Source organism: Echeneis naucrates, chromosome 15 (genome assembly GCF_900963305.1).
Source record: "Echeneis naucrates chromosome 15, fEcheNa1.1, whole genome shotgun sequence".
In the NCBI taxonomy this organism is placed as follows: Eukaryota; Metazoa; Chordata; class Actinopteri; order Carangiformes; family Echeneidae; genus Echeneis; species Echeneis naucrates.
The window spans coordinates 1,267,709-1,287,904 of NC_042525.1; the positions used below are offsets into that span (position 1 = coordinate 1,267,709).

Consider the following 20,196-nt stretch of genomic DNA (forward strand, 5'->3'; position numbering starts at 1 on the left):
TATTATTATTAATGTTTGAGAAAAAAAGCGAATGCATTCTCTCGAAACAGCTGGAATAAACAGTGCAGATCCAAAAAGGAAATCTGGTAGACTCAGAGAATGAAACATGAGAACAATATATATAAACTAAAACGTCTTATTTGTCTTATTTACAGATTATAGACAGTTTCATCAGTTCTGATTGACCAAAATTTGATCATTCTGTTTTTTAAGCTCCATCTTTCCCCCACTCAACTAACACAATCACTTCTTGAAGGTCACACAAACCTCAAAATAATCTTTCTATTATTATTATTATTATTTGTTTTCTTGAACTAAAAGATAAAGAAAGCCTCCTATTAATGCTGATACATTCACTGATAACGCATTAAAAAGTTCTGTACTGTTTTAAATCAAAACTTGAAACATGAAACATTTGTTTTTTCCTTCTTTACTGACAAATATCTATGAGACTCAGTCTCAGTCACTGAAGAGACGACCATCTGACTCAGAGCTGAGAAGGAGATTTTTCCAGGTAACTTCTTAATGCCGCATTAGTCTTCCAGATGAAATTCCTGATAATGGAAGAGATGGAGGATGGGCTGACTGTCTAAATAATACCTGATTAAGCGATCAACTTGCTGAATTTACTCTTAAATTTAGTTGACATGCTGAAATGAAAATCTCTACCTCAGTTTTTCAATGTAAGATCTTTACTGACAGGAAAACCAGAGTGGGGACCAACTGAACCTCAGTGGAAACTGGAAAAGGTGGAAAAATTAGCATGATTCCAAAACACTGAGTATTTACACATGAAGTGGTTTCTGTATACAGCGGTGCCAATACTGCTAATATTTAACAGTGATTTAAAAATAAACATCTCTAGATGCCAACTAGACTAAGAGCAGATCTGTCTGAAGAGGAACTGATGCTAAACTTTGTATTTTATTGTTAGAAAATCTTAAATCACAGGATCCACCAAACAGAAGTTGTATTTTGTTGATTATAAAAAATGAAAACACACCTCCAGATATTTTCTTCCTGCTTTCAAAGATATGAGGTGAACAGATGTACTGCACGTTTTTAATGTTTATTATTAATCGTAACATAATCAAATAATAACAACATAACACTCATTAGTTTACATAATCTTACTTTTTCCCACAAAAGTTGCAATTACAATGAATGAAAAAGTGAACTTGTAGTCAGACACGTGACGCGGTCACAATCTACATGAAGTCTCATGTCCTCTCACTGGAGAAGCACTCACTAGTTGATATTTCTCATGTAAAAAATAAAAAATAAAAATAAAAGAATAAAAGCAAGAAAACTGTCCACTGAACATATCTGTGTTACTTTTCTTTGGCAACAACAGTTTGGAAACATAAAATTGGTCTTTGACATTTTTGAGGAGCAACAGTAGAAACTTTACATTTTCAGAAGTTCTGCTTTTCGCTTTTCCTCCACTCGACCTCCATCTGCCTACAACAACTGGTGATGGTAAAGACGTCCCCTTTAATTCCTGGGCTGGAACAAGATCTTCACAGTCGTACACTAATAATCGGAGGCTATTGTAGAAGCAGCACAGGCACTTAAAAGACATTGACACTGACGTACAATCTGTTACAATAGTCATGCAGTGATACAACTTGGCCAACATGACCGCTGAGGTAATAATTAACATACTGAAGGGCAGAATGAAGCATGGTCTGTGTTGATCCAGCCAGGTTTGCAGAAAGAGGACCTCAGTTTTAAACCTTGAATACCCATGCAACAGAAATAAAAGGGAACCAACTTTAGCATCAGCTTGTGTATGTACAGTCTCATAGAAATATATACATCTATCGATTTGTCATCTTTTCTACAGTGTTGGATTTGTGTTTGTTGGTCTTTAGCTATCGAGCTTGTCCACAGCTTTTGCGGGTGAAGGCAAAGCCATCCAGTTTGCATAAACACTATCATTGGCATATCTTGTAAAGACTGGATTAGTGGCATCATGTCTGTTGAGCGGTACCGGGCTCGTCTCAGGCCAGTTCGGGTATGACATGCCTAAAAACGAGAACACATCATTTTTCTGCACTCAGTGAAAGACAAACAGGGCGCAGACATCAAGGCTATCGAACAAAACTCTGCAGTGACTCTTTGACGGGAGTCCCCATCGGACTGAATTTATGGCTTCATGTATGTTAAATGAAATTAAAAACAATACATTTTATTATCCATTGGAGATTTATTAAAGCATCGAGGCCTTTAGTGCGTCGTCGTGTCCCTGTGGCTGTTTAGAGTCACTTGAGAGTTGCATTCAAAAGCCTTTCTGTTTCTCTGTTCAGCATTGTGGAATCATTATAGATTAATAGCTGATATACATTAGAAATGTCAAACAATTGAAACCACACTGAGTGACTGATTCAGCAAGGACCTGTTTCAAATGTTCCACACTGTTTCGTTCAATGCAAACAAATAATGAAAAGGTGACAAATGGAGTGTGACGGAATGGAAAAATGAACTATGTACAGATGGAATGCAGATGCAGCGCGAATATGAGCAGCGCCTTATAAATTAGGGAATATTCAATATTTACAAATGTGGAATTTTTTTGGTTTAGCATTCATGTACATTAGAAGCAGGTCCAAATAAAATAAAAAAAGTCAAGACACAAGATCTTTTTTTTTCCACTGAGCCTCTCATTTACAATGAAATGGGAGCTATGCCAGCGTTAATCAGCAACAGGCATGCCTAGATCACAGTCACGCACACTGGACTATGGAAAAGCCAATCACAACTTGCCAAAAAAGAGAGCTTGTGTTGTGTGTCCTGTTTCTAAAATCTAGTAAATGCGTGGGAGATTCTACCATAGAGCTTGTTTTCAATCCATGTGGAGGGGAGGGTTCGAGGGAGAGGGGCGTTATTACAGTCCACTAGTGGTGTGTCCTCTTCAGAGAGGGCGTCGTCGTACAGCAGGGCGTCGGCTGGCGTGGACGCCGCGAGGTCCAGGTAATCCTGACAAGAGCAGATGAGGGTGAGGTTAGATTAGGCTGCTCAGGGAGGGTCAGGGAGTGTCAGCACGCTGAGGTCGAAGACAGTCATGTTAAAGGTCCACAGGTCTACAGGTCTGTAGGTCTACAGGTCTACAGGTCTAAAGGTCTGTAGGTCTACAGGTCTACAGGTCTAAAGGTCTGTAGGTCTACAGGTCTGTAAGTCTACAGGTCTGTAAGTCTACAGGTCTAAAGGTCTGTAGGTCTACAGGTCTACAGGTCTAAAGGTCTGTAGGTCTACAGGTCTACAGGTCTAAAGGTCTGTAGGTCTACAGGTCTGTAAGTCTACAGGTCTACAGGTCTACAGGTCTACAGGTCTGTAGGTCTACAGGTCTGTAAGTCTACAGGTCTACAGGTCTGTAGGTCTACAGGTCTGTAAGTCTACAGGTCTACAGGTCTACAGGTCTAAAGGTCTACAGGACTGTAGGTCTACAGGTCTACAGGTCTACAGGTCTGTAGGTCTAAAGGTCTGTAGGTCTACAGGTCTAAAGGTCTGTAGGTTTACAGGTCTACAGGTCTAAAGGTCTGTAAGTCTACAGGTCTACAGGTCTACAGGTCTGTAGGTCTACAGGTCTGTAGGTCTACAGGTCTAAAGGTCTGTAGGTCTACAGGTCTACAGGTCTGTAGGTCTACAGGTCTACAGGTCTAAAGGTCTGTAGGTCTAAAGGTCTACAGGACTGCAGGTCTACAGGTCTACAGGTCTACAGGTCTAAAGGTCTACAGGACTGCAGGTCTACAGGTTTAAAGGTCTGTAGGTCTGTAAGTCTACAGGTCTACAGGTCTACAGGTCCACAGGTCTACAGGTTTAAAGGTCTGTAGGTCTACAGGTCTAAAAGTCTGGAGGTCTACAGGTCTGTAGGTCTACAGGTCTACAGGTCTACAGGTCTGTAGGTCTAAAGGTCTACAGGACTGCAGGTCTACAGGTCCACAGGTCTAAAGGTCTGTAGGTCTACAGGTCTACAGGTCTGTAAGTCTACAGGTCTACAGGTCTACAGGTCTAAAGGTAGACCTCCATGTAGCCTCTGATTGTAAATCAGGTCCTGGTTCTGTTTTAATCCAGTTAAAGTCTCAGAGGTCTCAGTCTGCAGAGAAATGCTCACAGTGTGGATTCAGAAACTGAACCTGAAAACCAGATCCTGACTGACCTGTTGTTCCTCCAGACAGTTCTCTCAGTCTTCTGAGAGAGGAGATGTCAAACTAAACTGAGCTGGTTTTTGGTTCTTAAAACCACAAAAGTATGTTATGGGGAGCAACCCTTCAAAATAAAAGACCGGGGAAGAGAAAATATGGACCTTTAAATACAGAATATAGACGGTTTCTTTTTGAGAACAGTGAGGAACGAGTCTGCTGCAGACTCACGTCCTTAAATGCTCTATCTTTAACCCCACAGCAGGAGCCTGACTGGAACGCTCTGTGATTACAGTGCCTGAGGCCACTTTTCAGGATTTACTCTTCAAAACGCTAATTACGGCATCTTAGACCATCTGGGAAGAGCGACAGATGACTGAGTGAAGCAGGCGCAGCATGTGTTTGTCTTTAATTGCTGCATGTTGTCCAGCAAAAATGACAGACTGCTCGATCTGGGCTGGGCACAAAAATCCAAAATAAGCAGAAAGCTACGAATGCTAACTTCAGACTGTCAGATCCAGGAGATTCATCACGGGGGGCCTTCAATCTTTCCTGTGGAGGATATAAATCATTTATTATAATGAGCTGTATAGCTTCACCATACCCGACTTTTCACCATCATCTTTTCCAGTTCTTTGCTGATGTCTGAGAACGTCGGCCTCTTGTCTGGTTCTTGTTTCCAGCATCGCAGCATGAGGTTATACCTGCACACAGTGAAAAAAACATCAGGGAATCCTCCCAACAGACTCACTTCCCACCACCGACTGTCTGTTAATGTGCTGTTAGAGCTCCAGACAGGAACCAGGAGACGGCGCTCACATTTCCTCTGAGCAGTTCTCCGGCCTCTCCATCCTGTAGCCGGTCTTCAGGAGGTTGAAGAGGCGTTCAGGAGCGATTCCTGGATATGGATTTCCTCCCAGTGTCACTATCTCCCACAGCAGCACACCGAAGGACCAGCTTAGAGGGAAAACACAAGTGCAAGAATTTGTGAATATAAATGCCGCAGTTTCCTCTGAAGCGGGTTTTGAATGGATTTGACAAACAAGACATCTGTCAGCTGCAGCTAATTTTCATTCTCTGTGCAAAGCTAAAAGTCATTGATCTTCATATTTGCTCTACAGAGAAATAATTGGTATCATTCATCTGCTCTATTTTTCACACACAGATCAATACTGCCCAACATGTGGAGTTTGTGCTTTGAGTGATGATTATACTCACACATCGCTTTGTGTTGTGTAAATGTGATCGAACAGCGACTCTATGGCCATCCATTTAACAGGAATACGGCCCTGCAAGACAGGAAGAGGGTTTATTCATTTTAAAGATTGTTGTAAATGCAACAAAGAAATCATTTTTTTCTGTCTCATGTCTTTACTTTGCTCCTCTTCACATATGAGTCCTCTTCATACACATCTCTGGAAAGGCCGAAGTCTGAGATCTTCATCTTCCTTCCCTCTGCTACGAGGACGTTCCGTGCTGCGAGGTCCCTGTGAACAAGCTGTTGGACCGAAACATTCCTTTATTCACCTCATCTGAAACTCCGGCTCTGCTCAGACCTTGAATGGCATCTGAATCATTGAAACCTTCAGAAACCGTTTCAAATTTCAATACCTTCATTTCAGCCAGATACTGCATGCCTCTGGAGATCTGCCATGCGAAGGAGATCAGGTCGCCCATGGTGAGTGCCCGGTCGTCTGGGTTCTCCAAATAGCTGGAGTTTCGGTTGGCGTCTCTGCCCATGTAGCTCGGGCCAACTTTCCGACTCTCACGCAGGAAGTTGCGCAGTGAGCCGAACTTGGCGTACTCCACAATCAGATACAAAGGACCTATTCAGAGAAACGCAACCACTCAGAGTCCATGTGCAGCACACATGCCCAGAGGGAGGACGGCTGAGCTCTTACCGTCCTGGCTGCAGGCGCCGTACATCTTTATGACGTGAGGATGGTTGACCTGCTTCAGGAGAGTGAATTCTGACAGCAGGTCTCGCAGCTCACTATGCGAGGCGTTCTCTGTTACGGAAGAAAAAACCGTCCATCTCTTCAGATGTTCACTCCTCATATTTCACCATCACTTCCAGAATTCCTGGATTTGCTGGCTCGTCTTACCTTTAAGCATTTTCACAGCCACTGTGGTGTAACCTGCTTTTCCTTTCAGCCTGAAGGCGGTTGCCTTGACCACTTTCCCAAACTCCCCTTCTCCTAAAGTCTTGCCAAGCACAAGGTTTTTACGAGGAAACTCCCACTTTGGATCCTCCTGTTTAACACAACACAACATTTCCGACATCAGCACTAATGAAGAGGGAAAAAAGTGTGTCACAGGTTGGAGGAAGCAGCTTACGGGTATTTTAAAGGTGTCGGTCTCGATGGACTCCTGCGAGCCGCGGCGTCCGTTGTTAGCAGGGAAGCTGATGGGATAAGCCTGAGCCGGCCGACGGAAAGTCATCTCTGCAGAGGCGATGGGAGGCTTGGGCGAGTTCTTGTGGTAGCGGTGGATGAAGTAAGAGGACAGGAGGATGGAGACGACGAAGGACAGCAGCAGAGACGTGGCGATGATGGTCTTACACATGTCGTCACATATCACCTCTGTGGAGGGGGTCACCATTTGTCATTAGAGCAGCTTTTACGGGGGAGATGACATAACACAGGGAATCGTTACGACCAGCAATTATGTGTGATTTATGAAAACACACCCTCAATGTCTTCCTTCTCACAGACGCATTTCTCGGGGTAACAGTGGCAGGTTCCATGACCGGCCTTGATGCCGTTCCCCAAACCCAGTTCATGACCTCCGACCACGGTTTCCTCTTCAGAGACAAACACAAACAGTCGAATTGGCTTCATGTAACAATACTGACCTTAAAGTATGTTCACAAAAAGACATTTCTCATACTGGTGCAGTCTTGTGGGCAAATCGATGCATCTTTTCTTTCCACTGCGTCACAGAAACTGTCGGGACACGTCCGCAGGTCGGGGGAGCAGGTCGAGTAGTTTTCAGTAATTCCTGAAATATGAAAATGACAAAGAGCCCATGAACAAATTCACAATTCACTAAAAAGTTTGTTTAACTCAACTTGATGTTGATTCGAAATGAAGTCCATAAGGTTGGAAGCTTTTCCTGCCACTGTCAACAAGTGCTTGCTCATGGTGGGATTTGTTGGCTCCCTTTAAATAATTCTCCAAAGAGTTTGGGCTGGACCCATAACGTCATATAAATACAATTCAATTTGATTTGATTTGAAAAAATCTATTAAAATAGCAAATACATCATGATGGGGACTTGGTCTTTTTTCCCCCCCTTTACTTTTCAATATTAAAACCACATTTTTCCAAGACTGTTGCATCCTGCTGCAAAATGTAACTGTAAAGTCTGGATGTTGGATCAGTACCTTTAACATTTCTCCGCTCTGGTTCTGGTTCCATTACTCCAAGGTTTAATAATCAGCACGGACATAATGCAGTGACGCTGAAACTCAAAGTGTTTCAGTGTTAATTAGCTCAGCTGTACCTTTTTCTGTGCCTTGCCTCCACTGGCATCTCCCCGACGTCGCCCCCAGGCCTTGGGCCGACTCACAGTCCCCTCGCCATCTGTTCCTCGCACAGGACAGGAACTGCTTGCTCCCCGGGACGCCCCCCTTGTTTGCTATGTAGAGCAGAATCAGAGACACATAACCAAACCTTTAAAAGGAGGCAAAACTCTCAGAAAAAAGGCATCAGCACATCTTCATTCAGATGTTGGACTCACCTTCACCTTCCAGCTGGATGTGGATCTGAGTGCTGGCCTCCTGCTGTGTGTGATCCTCCTGAGCCACAAGAAGGTACTGCAGGTCCTGACACTCGGGTCTGCGTAAGGCGTCTGTGTCGTTCACGTAGAGGAAGCCGTACAGCTCGTCAGGGGCCTGAGTGACGGCGATGGCGGCGTAGCAGGACTGCAGGTCAGCAGACATGTTCCTGTCCGGCACCTCCAGCCGATACGTGACGGTGAAGCCATCGAACTGCTGGCAGTTTTCCACACAGACTCTGCCGACCTGAGAGGAATAGGAAACATTCACATACTGTAATTAAATGAATCCCCTAAATCTGACTTCTTTTTATTCATTAAAGTTGAGTCGTTTTCACGTGCAGTCTTTGTTTGATCAGTTCGCTGTTGGCTCCCAGACACCTGAGACTACACAAAAACTTTGTCTTGTGCCAAGTTTGTCCAGTAAAACAACACTATAAAATGAGTTCTGGCACAAAACTTCCTGTAAAAGCTTCTTATCTCCTGTTATACAAACATATATCAGTAAACCAACAGGAGGCCTAAAACAACTCATCACATAAGAGTCTAATAAAACACCGAGATGTGAAAGTTCATTCCCTCAATGTTTCTGATTTACATTTTTTGGGGAAATAAAACTTCTGACTTCCATTAAAGGACAAAAAGGGAGTTTTTCTGTCCTGAGCTTCAACTTGCTACAACCTGTGAGCGCTGATGAGGAACAGACTCCATGCTTGGGCTCTCTTCTGCATGTTTCATAATCTGGCACCAGAGTGAGCAAAGTTTTTGTCTTAAATAACCTTCAGAAACTCCATCAGGAAGAGACGTCACAGCTCTAATAACGTCCCCTCATCCTAAACAGGAACTGTGGGTCTGGATCACCTGTGTGTAAACAGACGCTCTGCGCATCAGCGTGAACATCTGCGTGATGTTGGCGAAGCGGATCTGGACCGGATAGATGGTGACGTTGAAGTGCAGCAACACGGTTCCCTCCACGCCGGGATAACTGGTGTCGTTGACCAGGTAGTCCAGCTGCACCGTGCGGTTCTCGTTCACGTGCAGGTTCCTCTTCAGGACCAGCTCTAAGAAAAACACCCACACATGTCAAATGTTTCTTCTGAAGCCCGGTTTGGATTCTGCCCCTCCAGCGTTACTCACGATAGTTATGGACGGTCTCTCGAATGCCTCCATGTGGAGATTTCTTCTCGTTGAAGGAGCCTTTAATGTCAAATGTTTTATCTGACCACGGGTCGCTGTTAAGCAAAGTCCCCACGTACTTATTGTGAGTCTGGTCGACGGGATAAATGGGAGTTAAATCCCTGTCAAAGACGAACAAGGTTCCAAACGAGCCGCCCTGGAAAAAAGAACAAGACAGAGAGAGAATTAATTGGACTGAATTAAATTTCTCAGTCTGTCAAACTTCTTAACCCTCTGTTATGGCTCCACCATCAGCCCGTTTTGTGAAGCATGAACTCATCATTTCTGTGAATGGAGCAATAAATGAAACTGACAGTTATTGATGAATAGGCTCCGCCCACTTGTATCAATCAAAACAACACCGCAAATATTAATTTTGTAGTTTTTCAAATTATTCAAATTAGGTAAAGCTATTTATTTGTCAAGCACGTTGAGCTGGACTGGATTGACACGTGGGCTGAAAAACTGTGGGCTTTAAATCTGCATTCTATATAATGAGTCCACTGTGATGGTGTGTTGAAGTCTATGGGAAAATGTCCCTCCTCCTCCCTGAATTATCAGCTCGATAAAAGTTTTCCTGATGAGTTCAGTCTCAGTCTCTAGTTTTAACTCTTCAGTGCAACATGATCACAGGTATTGAAAGCAAATCTGACTGATAATAACAATAAAGCTGAGCAACCAGCACTGTCATTTTCTCACCTTTGTGCGGTTGAAGCTGATGACGACGTCCACAGAGTCTGTTCCGTTCACATACGGTGCGTTATCGTCCTCATCGTTGACAAAAACGTCCAGCGACGTTTCCACCTTGGTGATGACGGACTCGGTCTGGACGGTGCAGACCAGCAGGAGTCTGTAGCACTCACTCTCCTCTCGGTCCAACGGGGCGGTCACCACCAGCTCTGTGGTGTTCCCGTTCACAGCAAACGGTGCTGGGATATCTGCGGACAAGAGCGGGAACAAGAGTCATCTCTAAATCTGCAGATTAATGTCACAGGGCTCTGGTCCTCCCTGTCTGAGCTCAGTTCGATTTTCAAATCTTATCGCTGACTTTTAAAGCCTTAAATGTCTCCAAGGTCGGGGCCTGAACTCTCTTTGACCCAAAAATCAGATGATGTTTATCTTCCATTAAATCTCAAACTTAAACACAATTCTACGTTTTAGACGTGGTTATGTCTGATACACGTTTTCATTGTCTTGACTCTCTATCTATCTCTAATCAGTGTCATACTTTCATGACCTTCTTTTCAGCTAACTCTGTATTTACTTTGGGTGGTACGGTGCAGCAGGATGTTTTGAGTTGAATCCCCAGATTCAGAGTACGTTCTCCCTGTTCTTGTGTTGGTTCCCTTCGGGTTCTCCAGTTTCCTCCCACGGTCCAAACACACAGCTAAGTGTCGACTCGAAGTTGTGACTGGTTGTGTGTCTCTTTATGTCGGCCCTGTGAGAGCTGACACTGGACAACTACGGGACCCTGTGTGGGTTAGTCTTAAGGATGGAAGACCTTTTTATGTTCAGGAGGCTGCCGTATAAAGTTTTTACTATCATCATATTATTTTGTTGGCTCCTGGGCTGCAGGAATCAAACTACTGAGTCTTATGACGTCTAGATAAAGAACCATTTTGTTTCTTCATTCGAAATTACAAAGTGTCTTCCATGAGTCTGACCTGACTCCACACTGTATGTGATGGTGTAGTTGGGGCAGACGTTGAGTCTGGTGAGGCGCCGGAGCTGCCGTAGGGCCCCGGGGAACCTGTTCTCCATGATGTGGGGGTTGGACGTGTCTCTGTGTGGGAAGCACAGCTCCTTCATGTCGGTCCGATCGCATGTCGGCAACGTGGCGTTGACAAAGTCCAGGGTGATCCGAGGGGCTCTGCTAATGCAGTTGGACGTCTTGGAGGTGCTAGGTAAGACCATGGCGTGCAGAGCCAACTTCTTCACCGACCATGGGTATTGATCTGATGAGATGCACAGCCAAAACAAAAACAAGAGGCATTTTAATCTCAGACCAAATTCTTTCTGTTGACTCCACTCCTTTTTCTCCATTTACACAATTACATTATCGTCCCAAAGGCAGAAGCCCAGAACCAGAGCCAAACATTATTTGTATGCGAAGAGCAAAAGTGCCCAGAAACAAATCTACTCTCATTTTTACGATGCTGATGTAAAAACTCACTCGAGAGGGCGAAGTCGCTCTCCTCCAGGGTTTTGTTTAGGGACAGGACTCCAGTGCTGACGTCCAGGTGGAACCAGGAGATGTGGTTTGGACGCCTCATGAAGTTCCAGCACAGGTAGAAATGTGGCCGCTCGGAGTCCTGGTCCAGCATGGCGTGGAGCTGGAGGATCGGTGTACCTGCGGGCTGGCCGACGTACACCGTCTCCACGTAATCATTCTGAGGGAAGTAGAGCCCCGACACTCCTGCAGAGGCGAGGTTGTTGTGAAGTGAATCACAGGAACAGCCAACCATGTCCTGTCCTGTCCTGTCCTCCCCCCAACTCCCTCCCAAAGAGAAAATCTGAATAATAAGGCCTGACATCCCGGCTCAGACCTGCTCTTATTACAGAGCAGTTATCAGACATCTCTCCGTGGATGTCGCCGACTGGGCGCCAAATGCAAAGTAACACATACACGGAGTCTGACAGGTTTGTTTTTTCTTTCCTCTTTTGATGCATCTTTCATCTCCTGTTGGCGGAAATTGAAAGGAGGGTTCAAATGACACTTGTGCAGCTTTTAATGAATTTCTCATGTGGTCAATAACATGTGGTTTGCGATTCTCCTTGCATTCACCTTGAGAAGTTTAATTACGAGGAATAACATGATACGGGGGATAAATGAATCATTACCTGGCAGACGGGACCATGGGATGTGTATGTATTTATGTGTGTGTGTGTGTGTGTGCATGTATGTGTTGGGGTAATCCATACAGAGCTATAGGCTGTGTGTTTTACAGGAAAATGGAGACATGAGTGTTCCTCCTGTAATTATATCCCTCTTATGCTCCTCTTTGACGACAGTAGGCGACCATTTAGGGAACGCACTAATGTCATTAGCAGACAGCAAAACTAGATTTTCTATTTCTGTTGGAGCAGTTGAGGCATTGGCTCTGGTTTCAGACATTGATTTAATTTTGTGGGGCTTGGATGACAGGAGGCTGAGCTGATGGATAAAATGTGGTCGTCCTTCCTGAAGGATAGAGATGAAGATTCAGGGAGGCTGCAGCTCCTTTTTTTTTTTCATTAAAAAGAAAAACTAAACAAAAAACAAAACAAACAAAACAAACAAACACTGAGTTACTTGTTTGTTAATCCTGTCGGGATGTCAGGAAATCAGTTCCATCACAGAAAACATTTTAATTTCTCATTTCCTAAATGTATCAGGACCAAACCAGAGATATGTGCTCACTGAAACCACACTGAGGTGCAGAGATCTGCCAGATGGCACATAAAATGGTTTTGTTATGAGGCTGCTGTCAGAACATCTGCAACATCTGCTTCTTCTAGATATTTTGGTTCAATGAAGACAACAGAAACCTTCAACAAAACATGAAAAAAGAGGCATTGGATTACTATTCACAAACTTTCTCTTTCAACATTTTCATTTGCACAAATGTGAAATATCATCTCGGAAGAATAGATTAATCATTTGCAGTGATTGTTACAGTTAGAATTCACCCACAATGCAAATTCATGACGTCATTATACCAGAGGTAAAGAAAAGTGACCAAAGTGACCAAAGCCAAATGAGGAATGACTCTAATCTGTTTCATGATTTGCATTAAACCAGAATGAAGCAGCTGGTTTCAATAAGAAATCTACCAACATGTTTTTGTCACTGAGCTGAACTTGGACAGATGAAGCTGCACTGACTGAATGGATTCAGTGAAACACCTGACTGACACACAGAAACATCTTCTAAAGCAACAAAACCAAACAAGAACTAAACAGTTTAACACGGACGACGTCACTACAGTGAAATGACAAGTTACATCCCCATTAAGAATTTAAATCAGCAACACAGATGATTCTGGAGAGGGAACCATAAAGACAAAGAGCACACGCAGCCCCATTTTTTCTGTTGTTTTATAACTTTTCTATAAATCGATTCTGGAATTAATAAGAATTTCTGCTTCAGCTACTTTTCAGGTTCTGTTGTGTCCATTTGTACATTAAACACCACAAGAGGGAGCCCCTATCACACTGACTGACAGCCAACATCCTGCAGAACATCTTCATCTTCGTCACAATCCATCATCAGACTCACGTCTCCATCCAGTATGCTGACAGCACCAAGGTCCATCTGTTTATTTGTGTTTTTAACAAGTTGGAAAAATACAGATTTACCGCCGCACTTCATTAGATAAATAAGGGAAATTAATCTGGAGGAATCTTTCACATGATACAGTCATGAATCACAGAGAGCAGATGACAGCAGCTCCACAGATCAGACTAGATGATCCAACATGTTAACCAGCTGGAGCTGCATGCCGGCTTTGGCTCCACGCCACACCGGCTGCACTTATGCAACACAATTCCTTTATATCATTCAAAATTCAATTTATTTCCAGGACTGAAGCCAAACAGAAAGCAAGCAAGTTTATATCAAAACTAATTAATTGAATGGGCCAAGGAGGCCCCTCTTAGCAAATGACATCTTTAAGTCTGTGAAGCCACAATGACAATTTTTCCGAAGCATGACTCATTAACTTTCCCAAATGATGCAGACGAACGAGGGAAACACACAGTAATGACATTTCACCTCTTAACAGCACGACTGGTTAATGATTTTAGATATGAAAGGGCTTCAGTGCTGCTTCTTGGGGAAGTGCTCTTCTATTCTTTTCATTTTTCTGATTTAAATTTAGAATTTTCATTTAAAAAGTCAAAGGAAAATTCATGTGTCCCTAATCTTCCTCCGTAGTTTCCTTCTTTGGCGTGCCACAACAAACTTCAGCGTCAGGTTGAGACCGTTAACAGCCTTCAGGCTCCTATAAAACTGATCCTCAGCGTTGTCACAGTCAAAGGCCAGACTCTGTAATTTTGCAAACAAATCCAGTGTTTGAACAGGAGGACTCTTGTAGCAAACCGTGTTTACAGTGTTTACAGCGTCCTGCTGTGTGGACGGGGGAGTTTGAAAACAACAGTGGAAACCATCACGGTGTCTTCCTGGTTGTCTGCGACGACCCCCAATTTCCTTAAATTGATTATGTGTCTGTTCTGCCTCACTTTTCCAGCAGTGGAAGGACAGAAAGGACAAAAACTCATCACAAAATCTGAGAGCACACAGTCAGCCCACCACAGTGTGTCTGGGCCTGGTCGTCCCAGACAAAGACAGGAACTCAATTAGCTCAATGCGTGCCCCGGCTGATAGATTTAGCAGCTATGAGCTCATGTGCTGGAGGAACCCTCGACCGCACTGATCTACTTCTGTAGGCAAAACACCAGTCTGCCACGCAGAAGTCCTCAGAGCATCGGGAGGAGGGGGGACCTGGCTGCGCGACCTCTGATTTCCAAGGTCAACCCACGCGGCATCAGTCCCTGTAACGACCCATCGGAAAGGCCGTGTATCTGACAGCACACCGATCAATAACCGTATTCATCAACAGTGATGCTGATTGTTTTCCACTGATGAGGCAGATGAGCGGAGATGGGGGGGGGGGTTGCATGTGCACCATCATCTCTGCTGCACTTGTTTAAGTTATATGACCACAGAAATATTACATCCACAGTCTGGGTTTCATTTCACAGCCAGAGCTGCAATTTGCTCCACCGATACCCACATTTCCAAAGAATCCATCATCCGCTACGAAGCAGCATCATTAAGGAGCACATCACCCGGTTATATAATGGTGATATAAATACAATAAATATTATAATCACTCTGAAACCTATCACGATTACTCTGCTGCCGCAGATGTAACAGTTCTGGGAATGCTTCTCTTCAAGAATTCAATTAACTAAAAAGCTGCACATTGGGCTGTAATTCAACTTATGAAAGCTATTATTGATCATAATGTTTTGAAAACTCTCCCTCTTGGTTTCCTGTGCCAGTATGCGCAGTCATATCGGGGCGGATTCAGAATCTGGATTTAATATAGTGGTGAGTGTGGCACTTCCAATCTGCAAACATCGAGGGGAAACGAGGAGAGAGAGTAATTTCCTGTCATCAAACTTTTCATCAGAGTAATAGGACATCTGATCCTTGTTTGGTAGAGGATGAGGGGGCTCAGGTAGATTACTCAGTTTACCATGATGCATACCGTAACATAATAATCAATTACCCAGTAATGTAATCCAATTAGCCCTCAGAGAATACAAGAGCTGAGATCCACTGAACCATGTTCATCAGTCATCAAGAAATCTAATAGAACATCTCCTCAGGGATTCAGTGCAAGTATAAATTCGGTTGAAGAATTCCTCTGGGGGGGTCGTGGCATCAAAATCTGACCACGTGGTCCATCAGACTGAGTGTGCATGTAGGCAGACGCAGCCCCAAACAGTCAAAGCATTTATATTTACAGAAACTGGACTGGACCTCAGGAGTCAGGACTTTAGTCCACATAAGGACCATATCTGCCCCACGCAGCCCACAAAGAGCCCACAAAGAACCGCGAGTGCAAAAATATCTGAGGTTAAGATTTTCCAAGTGAAGATTTCCTTAAAACAAACAAGTAAATTTGACTCTTCTCCTAAAGGTTCCTTAAATTATATTAAAGTTTTCTCTTAACTTAGTTTTATATTTACAGAATTATAAACAAAGTAAAACTTAAGGTACTCAGCCACGTTAATCACAACATGGCTGAGTTTACGTTGACAAAAAAACGTGATGAAGAATAAACTCCTTAGTGAGGTAGATACAGCACAAAGGGAAACGTGAATCTTAGCAGGCTAACATGCTCTTCATGCTAGTCACATTGTTTTAATGATGGAGGATTAGGATTCATCCTGGAGCCACTGGCACACTTAGAACCAGACCTGCAGGTAACCACAGCTCATATATATTCATCTATTAAATATTAACAGGGGGAAATAAACATTTATCAAATTCTGATATTGGTAGTCACGATCACAGACGACGGTGTGCACCAGATTCATTCAAACAAAAACACAAAACAAAACAACGCTGTTGAGGGGAGCAGAGATCTTTCTCTCTGGGCTTATGGAAACAGAGGGAGGGTGTTGCGTTACGGGCGAGAAAGCTTTCAGGGAATTCTGTTGCTGGTTTCAGGTGGTAAAATAATAATAAAAAATGATTTCCAAGGTGTTTACTCTGTTCTTCTGAAGAGAAGGATGAAACAAATGGACGCAGACTGAGCTGAAGTCATGCTGGCAGGAAATCCTCTTTTTGATGAAGGATTTGGGAAAAGAAAAGTCCATAATTTGGTGCGGCGCTGATATGTTAAAATTGGTGTATGTTTATTATTGGAGCTTTTAAAAGAACTGATGTTTGCCTACAGATCCAGCTCTGAATTTTACACTGAATAACCTGAATGTAAACTAACCGGACTGCTGTTGCTGTGACCTCCACAGCGTTTGGAGTAATAGCAGATAATTAGCAAAGGATATTTTTATCGGTAGAAACTGTAAACTTGGGAAACACAATCCTCCCTCGCTCGGTTTCTGCAGCATCAGGCAGACCATGTGGACTGAAACGAGCTGAGCTTGTTCTTTGTTTCGTTGATTGTTGCAAACGAAGGCTCAAACGCAGCGTACATCACTCTGCGACTGGAAAATAACTTGTCAAGACCTATGTGAAACCAGAGGACTAAATGCCCCGAGGGGGAAATTTCAATCAATGTCTCCTTGTCCTTTCACCACAGCAAATTAGATTCTAGCCATGCATGAGAGGGAAGTGTGGCCCTGAACTGACTAGAGGATCAGAGAGAAAGCTTTGACAGGTAGGAGCATCGGTCCAGATCCGGGGTTGGGACAGTTGGGTTGGAAGGCTCATCTTTACCAACGTTTTGTTGATTTAAAAATGCATAAGCTGGAAGCTGGAGCAGAAACAAACACACAGAAACTGCTGGCTCATGGCTCCGACTTTTCCTTTCTCTTATTTGTCTATTAAAGATTTTCTCAGCATTCACAGCTTTGGTTGATGACCCCCTGTGAGGGTTGAGTGGGGGGACACCGAGGCCAGATGGTTGTGGTTTTATATAACATGCTGAGGGGCTCTATTGTTGGATGCCAACATTTTAAATGAATAAATTTAGGAGGGAAAAAAAGGGAATCAAGTTTCTTTTTGCAAGAAACAGATTTGCCAAAGACAGAAAAGAAAAGCGCTGCAGTTTAAACAATATAATTCTAAACACAAACTCTCCAGCAAACAACATGTACCATTGTGATTTATAATGAAACTAAAAGATTCAGCAACAGTACGAGTGGAGATTTGACTCAGATTTATAAGGCAACACAACACCGGAGTTTTACTGAATCATGTAATGTAATAAGGAGCTAAATCAAACAGCAGCATGTATCAAATGAGATTTATCGGTCTGGTCCCTCTCAAAAAGGAGAACATGCTGGTGAAAATCATCACTCTAATGTGAGGAGGAGGAGCAGCTATAGAGGCCGCCGCCGTGGCTTCCTCTGGGGATAGACGGGGTCATCTCTGATGATGACCACCAGGTTAAAGTTTCAAAGGTCAAAGGGCGAGGCAGGGTCAAAGATACAGTAACAAGGTCGTGGCGGGAGATAAACTGATCAATGCTTTTATTTGAAAACATCTGTGGCTCCTCTTGTGAGTGATGGATGTTTAGTTTCAGTGTGTTTCTGGAGGCCTACATCAGGACTGACCTCCATATTTCCTGATTCTTCCCTTCTTATAAACCATGTTTCCTGGATTCTCTCCCAAATTACTTCACCAAAACATGTTTTCAGCCCAAATCGCAAATCGACTGCACGGTTTCTTCTTCCAGCTTAGCTCGGCTCTTAAGTCTCAGCCACCTTTAAAACGACTGATTAGTGTTATAATCAGAACTGACTGCCAATTTCTTTTGTTTGATTACCTGAGAAACTTGGCTCCTCAGTGACGGTGTGAATCCCCAAACACTCACTGCTGCAACTTTTGCTTTCTACGACCTGAACAAACGAATACGTGGCACAATTTTAATGACTCCTGTGACACAAACTGTCTGCTGAAAATCTTGTAAAGCAGCAAAAGGTCAAACTGTCATTGCCTGATCAGAACATCCTCCAAAAGGTGAGAGAAACTGAGGAATCATCCTGAACGCACAAACCACAGAATGAATCTGATGTGTCATCCCGAGGCCAGTTAAAACCTCGACCTGCAATCTGAACAATGTGTGCACTTGTGTAACAGGCGATATTTTCCTAAAGAAAACAAACAGCCAGTGTTTGCCCAGAGATAGGAGCAGCTGCTGCACACCTGCCCCAGCTCACTCCTCTGCCCCCCCACCCCAACAAGTCCAGGTCCTTTTGTTCCAACAAAACAGGCAGGTGATGGACACCGCCGCTCCATCGTCACCCGTTTAATTACCTTCTCACCCTTGACACATGAAATTGAGCTGAACCCATCTGTGGATATCAGGACAAATCGCTGCACCGGTACAACAACAACAATAATAATAATAACAATAATATTAAAACCAACAGAACGGGGATGTAAATGAAGGGTGTGTGCGGCAGCATCACGCCGTATCTGTGATTTGGATCTGCACCCTTCAGCCTCTTTGTGCTCCACTATCTGTCACAATGAAAAACAATCACAAAGCATTACACACTAACCGTGGCACCTTAAAATTTTCATTAATCATTTTAACAGCTCTGCAGGAAACTGCTCCCTCAGGGCGATTACGTTTGGGTCTGGAGTCTATTGGAGAGCCCACTTCCAGACATGAAGCGTGCAAAAAATAAAAGGACAGACTGAATGATCGTGAACTCTGTGAAGACCAGTTTTAAGTCCAAAAACAAATTCAGGAATTCCACACAATGGCCTATATTTATCCGAGCATCACATCTGACCGACTTGCTGCACACTCCTGAGCTATGAGGGACGCTTTAAATATAGACTGCATGGGAGGACAGTGTTGGTACAGTTGGGCTGTGGGATTGTGAGCGGGATTATAATATGGTGATATGTGTCTGCATTCATCTGACAGGAGGGCTCAACGTGCAGTGCCACACATAACAGTCCTGTTGTGCTACAGCCATTTAAGTTTCTCAAAAAATAAATAAATAAATAAAATAAAACAAAAAGAAAACGCTGCAATTTAGCAAAGAAGTCAGTTTGTTCATTTAGACTCCAGATGCACTGCCTCACATAAATGTGAAGTGCATCATAAAGACTTTCAGTTTCTGTTCATAAGGACAGGATGCAAAATAATAATAAATTAATAAAATAAAATAAAGCAGCAAAGTGAGCAGATGATTTCCTGAAGAAAAGAGAAGAACATGAAGGGTTTCTCTGGTTTGGTTTGTCTCTCAGACACTGATGGAGGTTCTTACCTTCCAGCAGCAGCAGAACCACGATCATGTTTCCCCGAGAGAAACCACAACTCAGCCCCATCTCCCCGAACCATAAGTAAAAGTTTCGGGATGAAATCGGGAATCAAAGTAAAGTTCCTTTGGTAGAAAAAGGTTTTTCAAAAATAAAGATAAAAATGAAAATGTTCTCTGTGCCGCCGGCTCCGGGCGGACAGACCAAGTCCTCAGTCCCGCAGACGCGCTGCTGTTTGCGGCTCCACCGGCGGCTGCTGGGCTGAGTGTCTGACCGGGGAGGGTGGAGGGTGGAGGGGATGGAGGGGGGGGGGGGGGGGGGGGGGTCACCGCCTCACTGCTCCACTGCTTCCGCATCTACAGGGAATTTAAGAGCATAATTTAACAGCAGGTCAGCATCTCATTAACTCCGACAATTATTAACAATTATCATTAAATGTGTCCTCTTAAAGGGACATCACCTGTGAGATCCTATATGGGGATTTTATTTTGAAATAGCAGCATCAACTGACTTGAATGTATTTTACACCCAGAGCAGCCCTGATCCTGATCCTGATCCTGATCCTGATCCTGAGCCTCTAGGCCCCTGGAGCTGCTGAGGTGGAGCCTCTGTGGATCTGGACTTGGTGGTCCAGCTCAGCCCAACAGC

General features: G+C 43.7%; 1 protein-coding gene across 1 annotated transcript; it reads right to left on the reverse strand.

The window, feature by feature from the left end:
* Positions 1 to 1,105: 1,105 nt before the first annotated feature.
* ret (ret proto-oncogene receptor tyrosine kinase) lies at positions 1,106 to 19,747 on the reverse strand. Its single transcript, XM_029521083.1, has 20 exons — positions 19,557 to 19,747; positions 11,269 to 11,511; positions 10,760 to 11,050; positions 9,795 to 10,033; positions 9,057 to 9,252; positions 8,781 to 8,980; positions 7,884 to 8,166; positions 7,647 to 7,781; positions 7,032 to 7,142; positions 6,832 to 6,945; positions 6,480 to 6,724; positions 6,248 to 6,395; positions 6,044 to 6,151; positions 5,754 to 5,968; positions 5,518 to 5,640; positions 5,361 to 5,431; positions 4,962 to 5,099; positions 4,747 to 4,846; positions 2,832 to 2,979; positions 1,106 to 2,028 (listed from the first exon to the last, which is right to left on the reverse strand). The coding sequence occupies exons 1-20, from the start codon at positions 19,615 to 19,617 to the stop codon at positions 1,871 to 1,873; spliced, it is 3,327 nt and encodes a 1,108-aa protein (XP_029376943.1). The 5' UTR covers positions 19,618 to 19,747; the 3' UTR covers positions 1,106 to 1,870.
* Between the last annotated feature and the right edge of the window lie 449 nt (positions 19,748 to 20,196).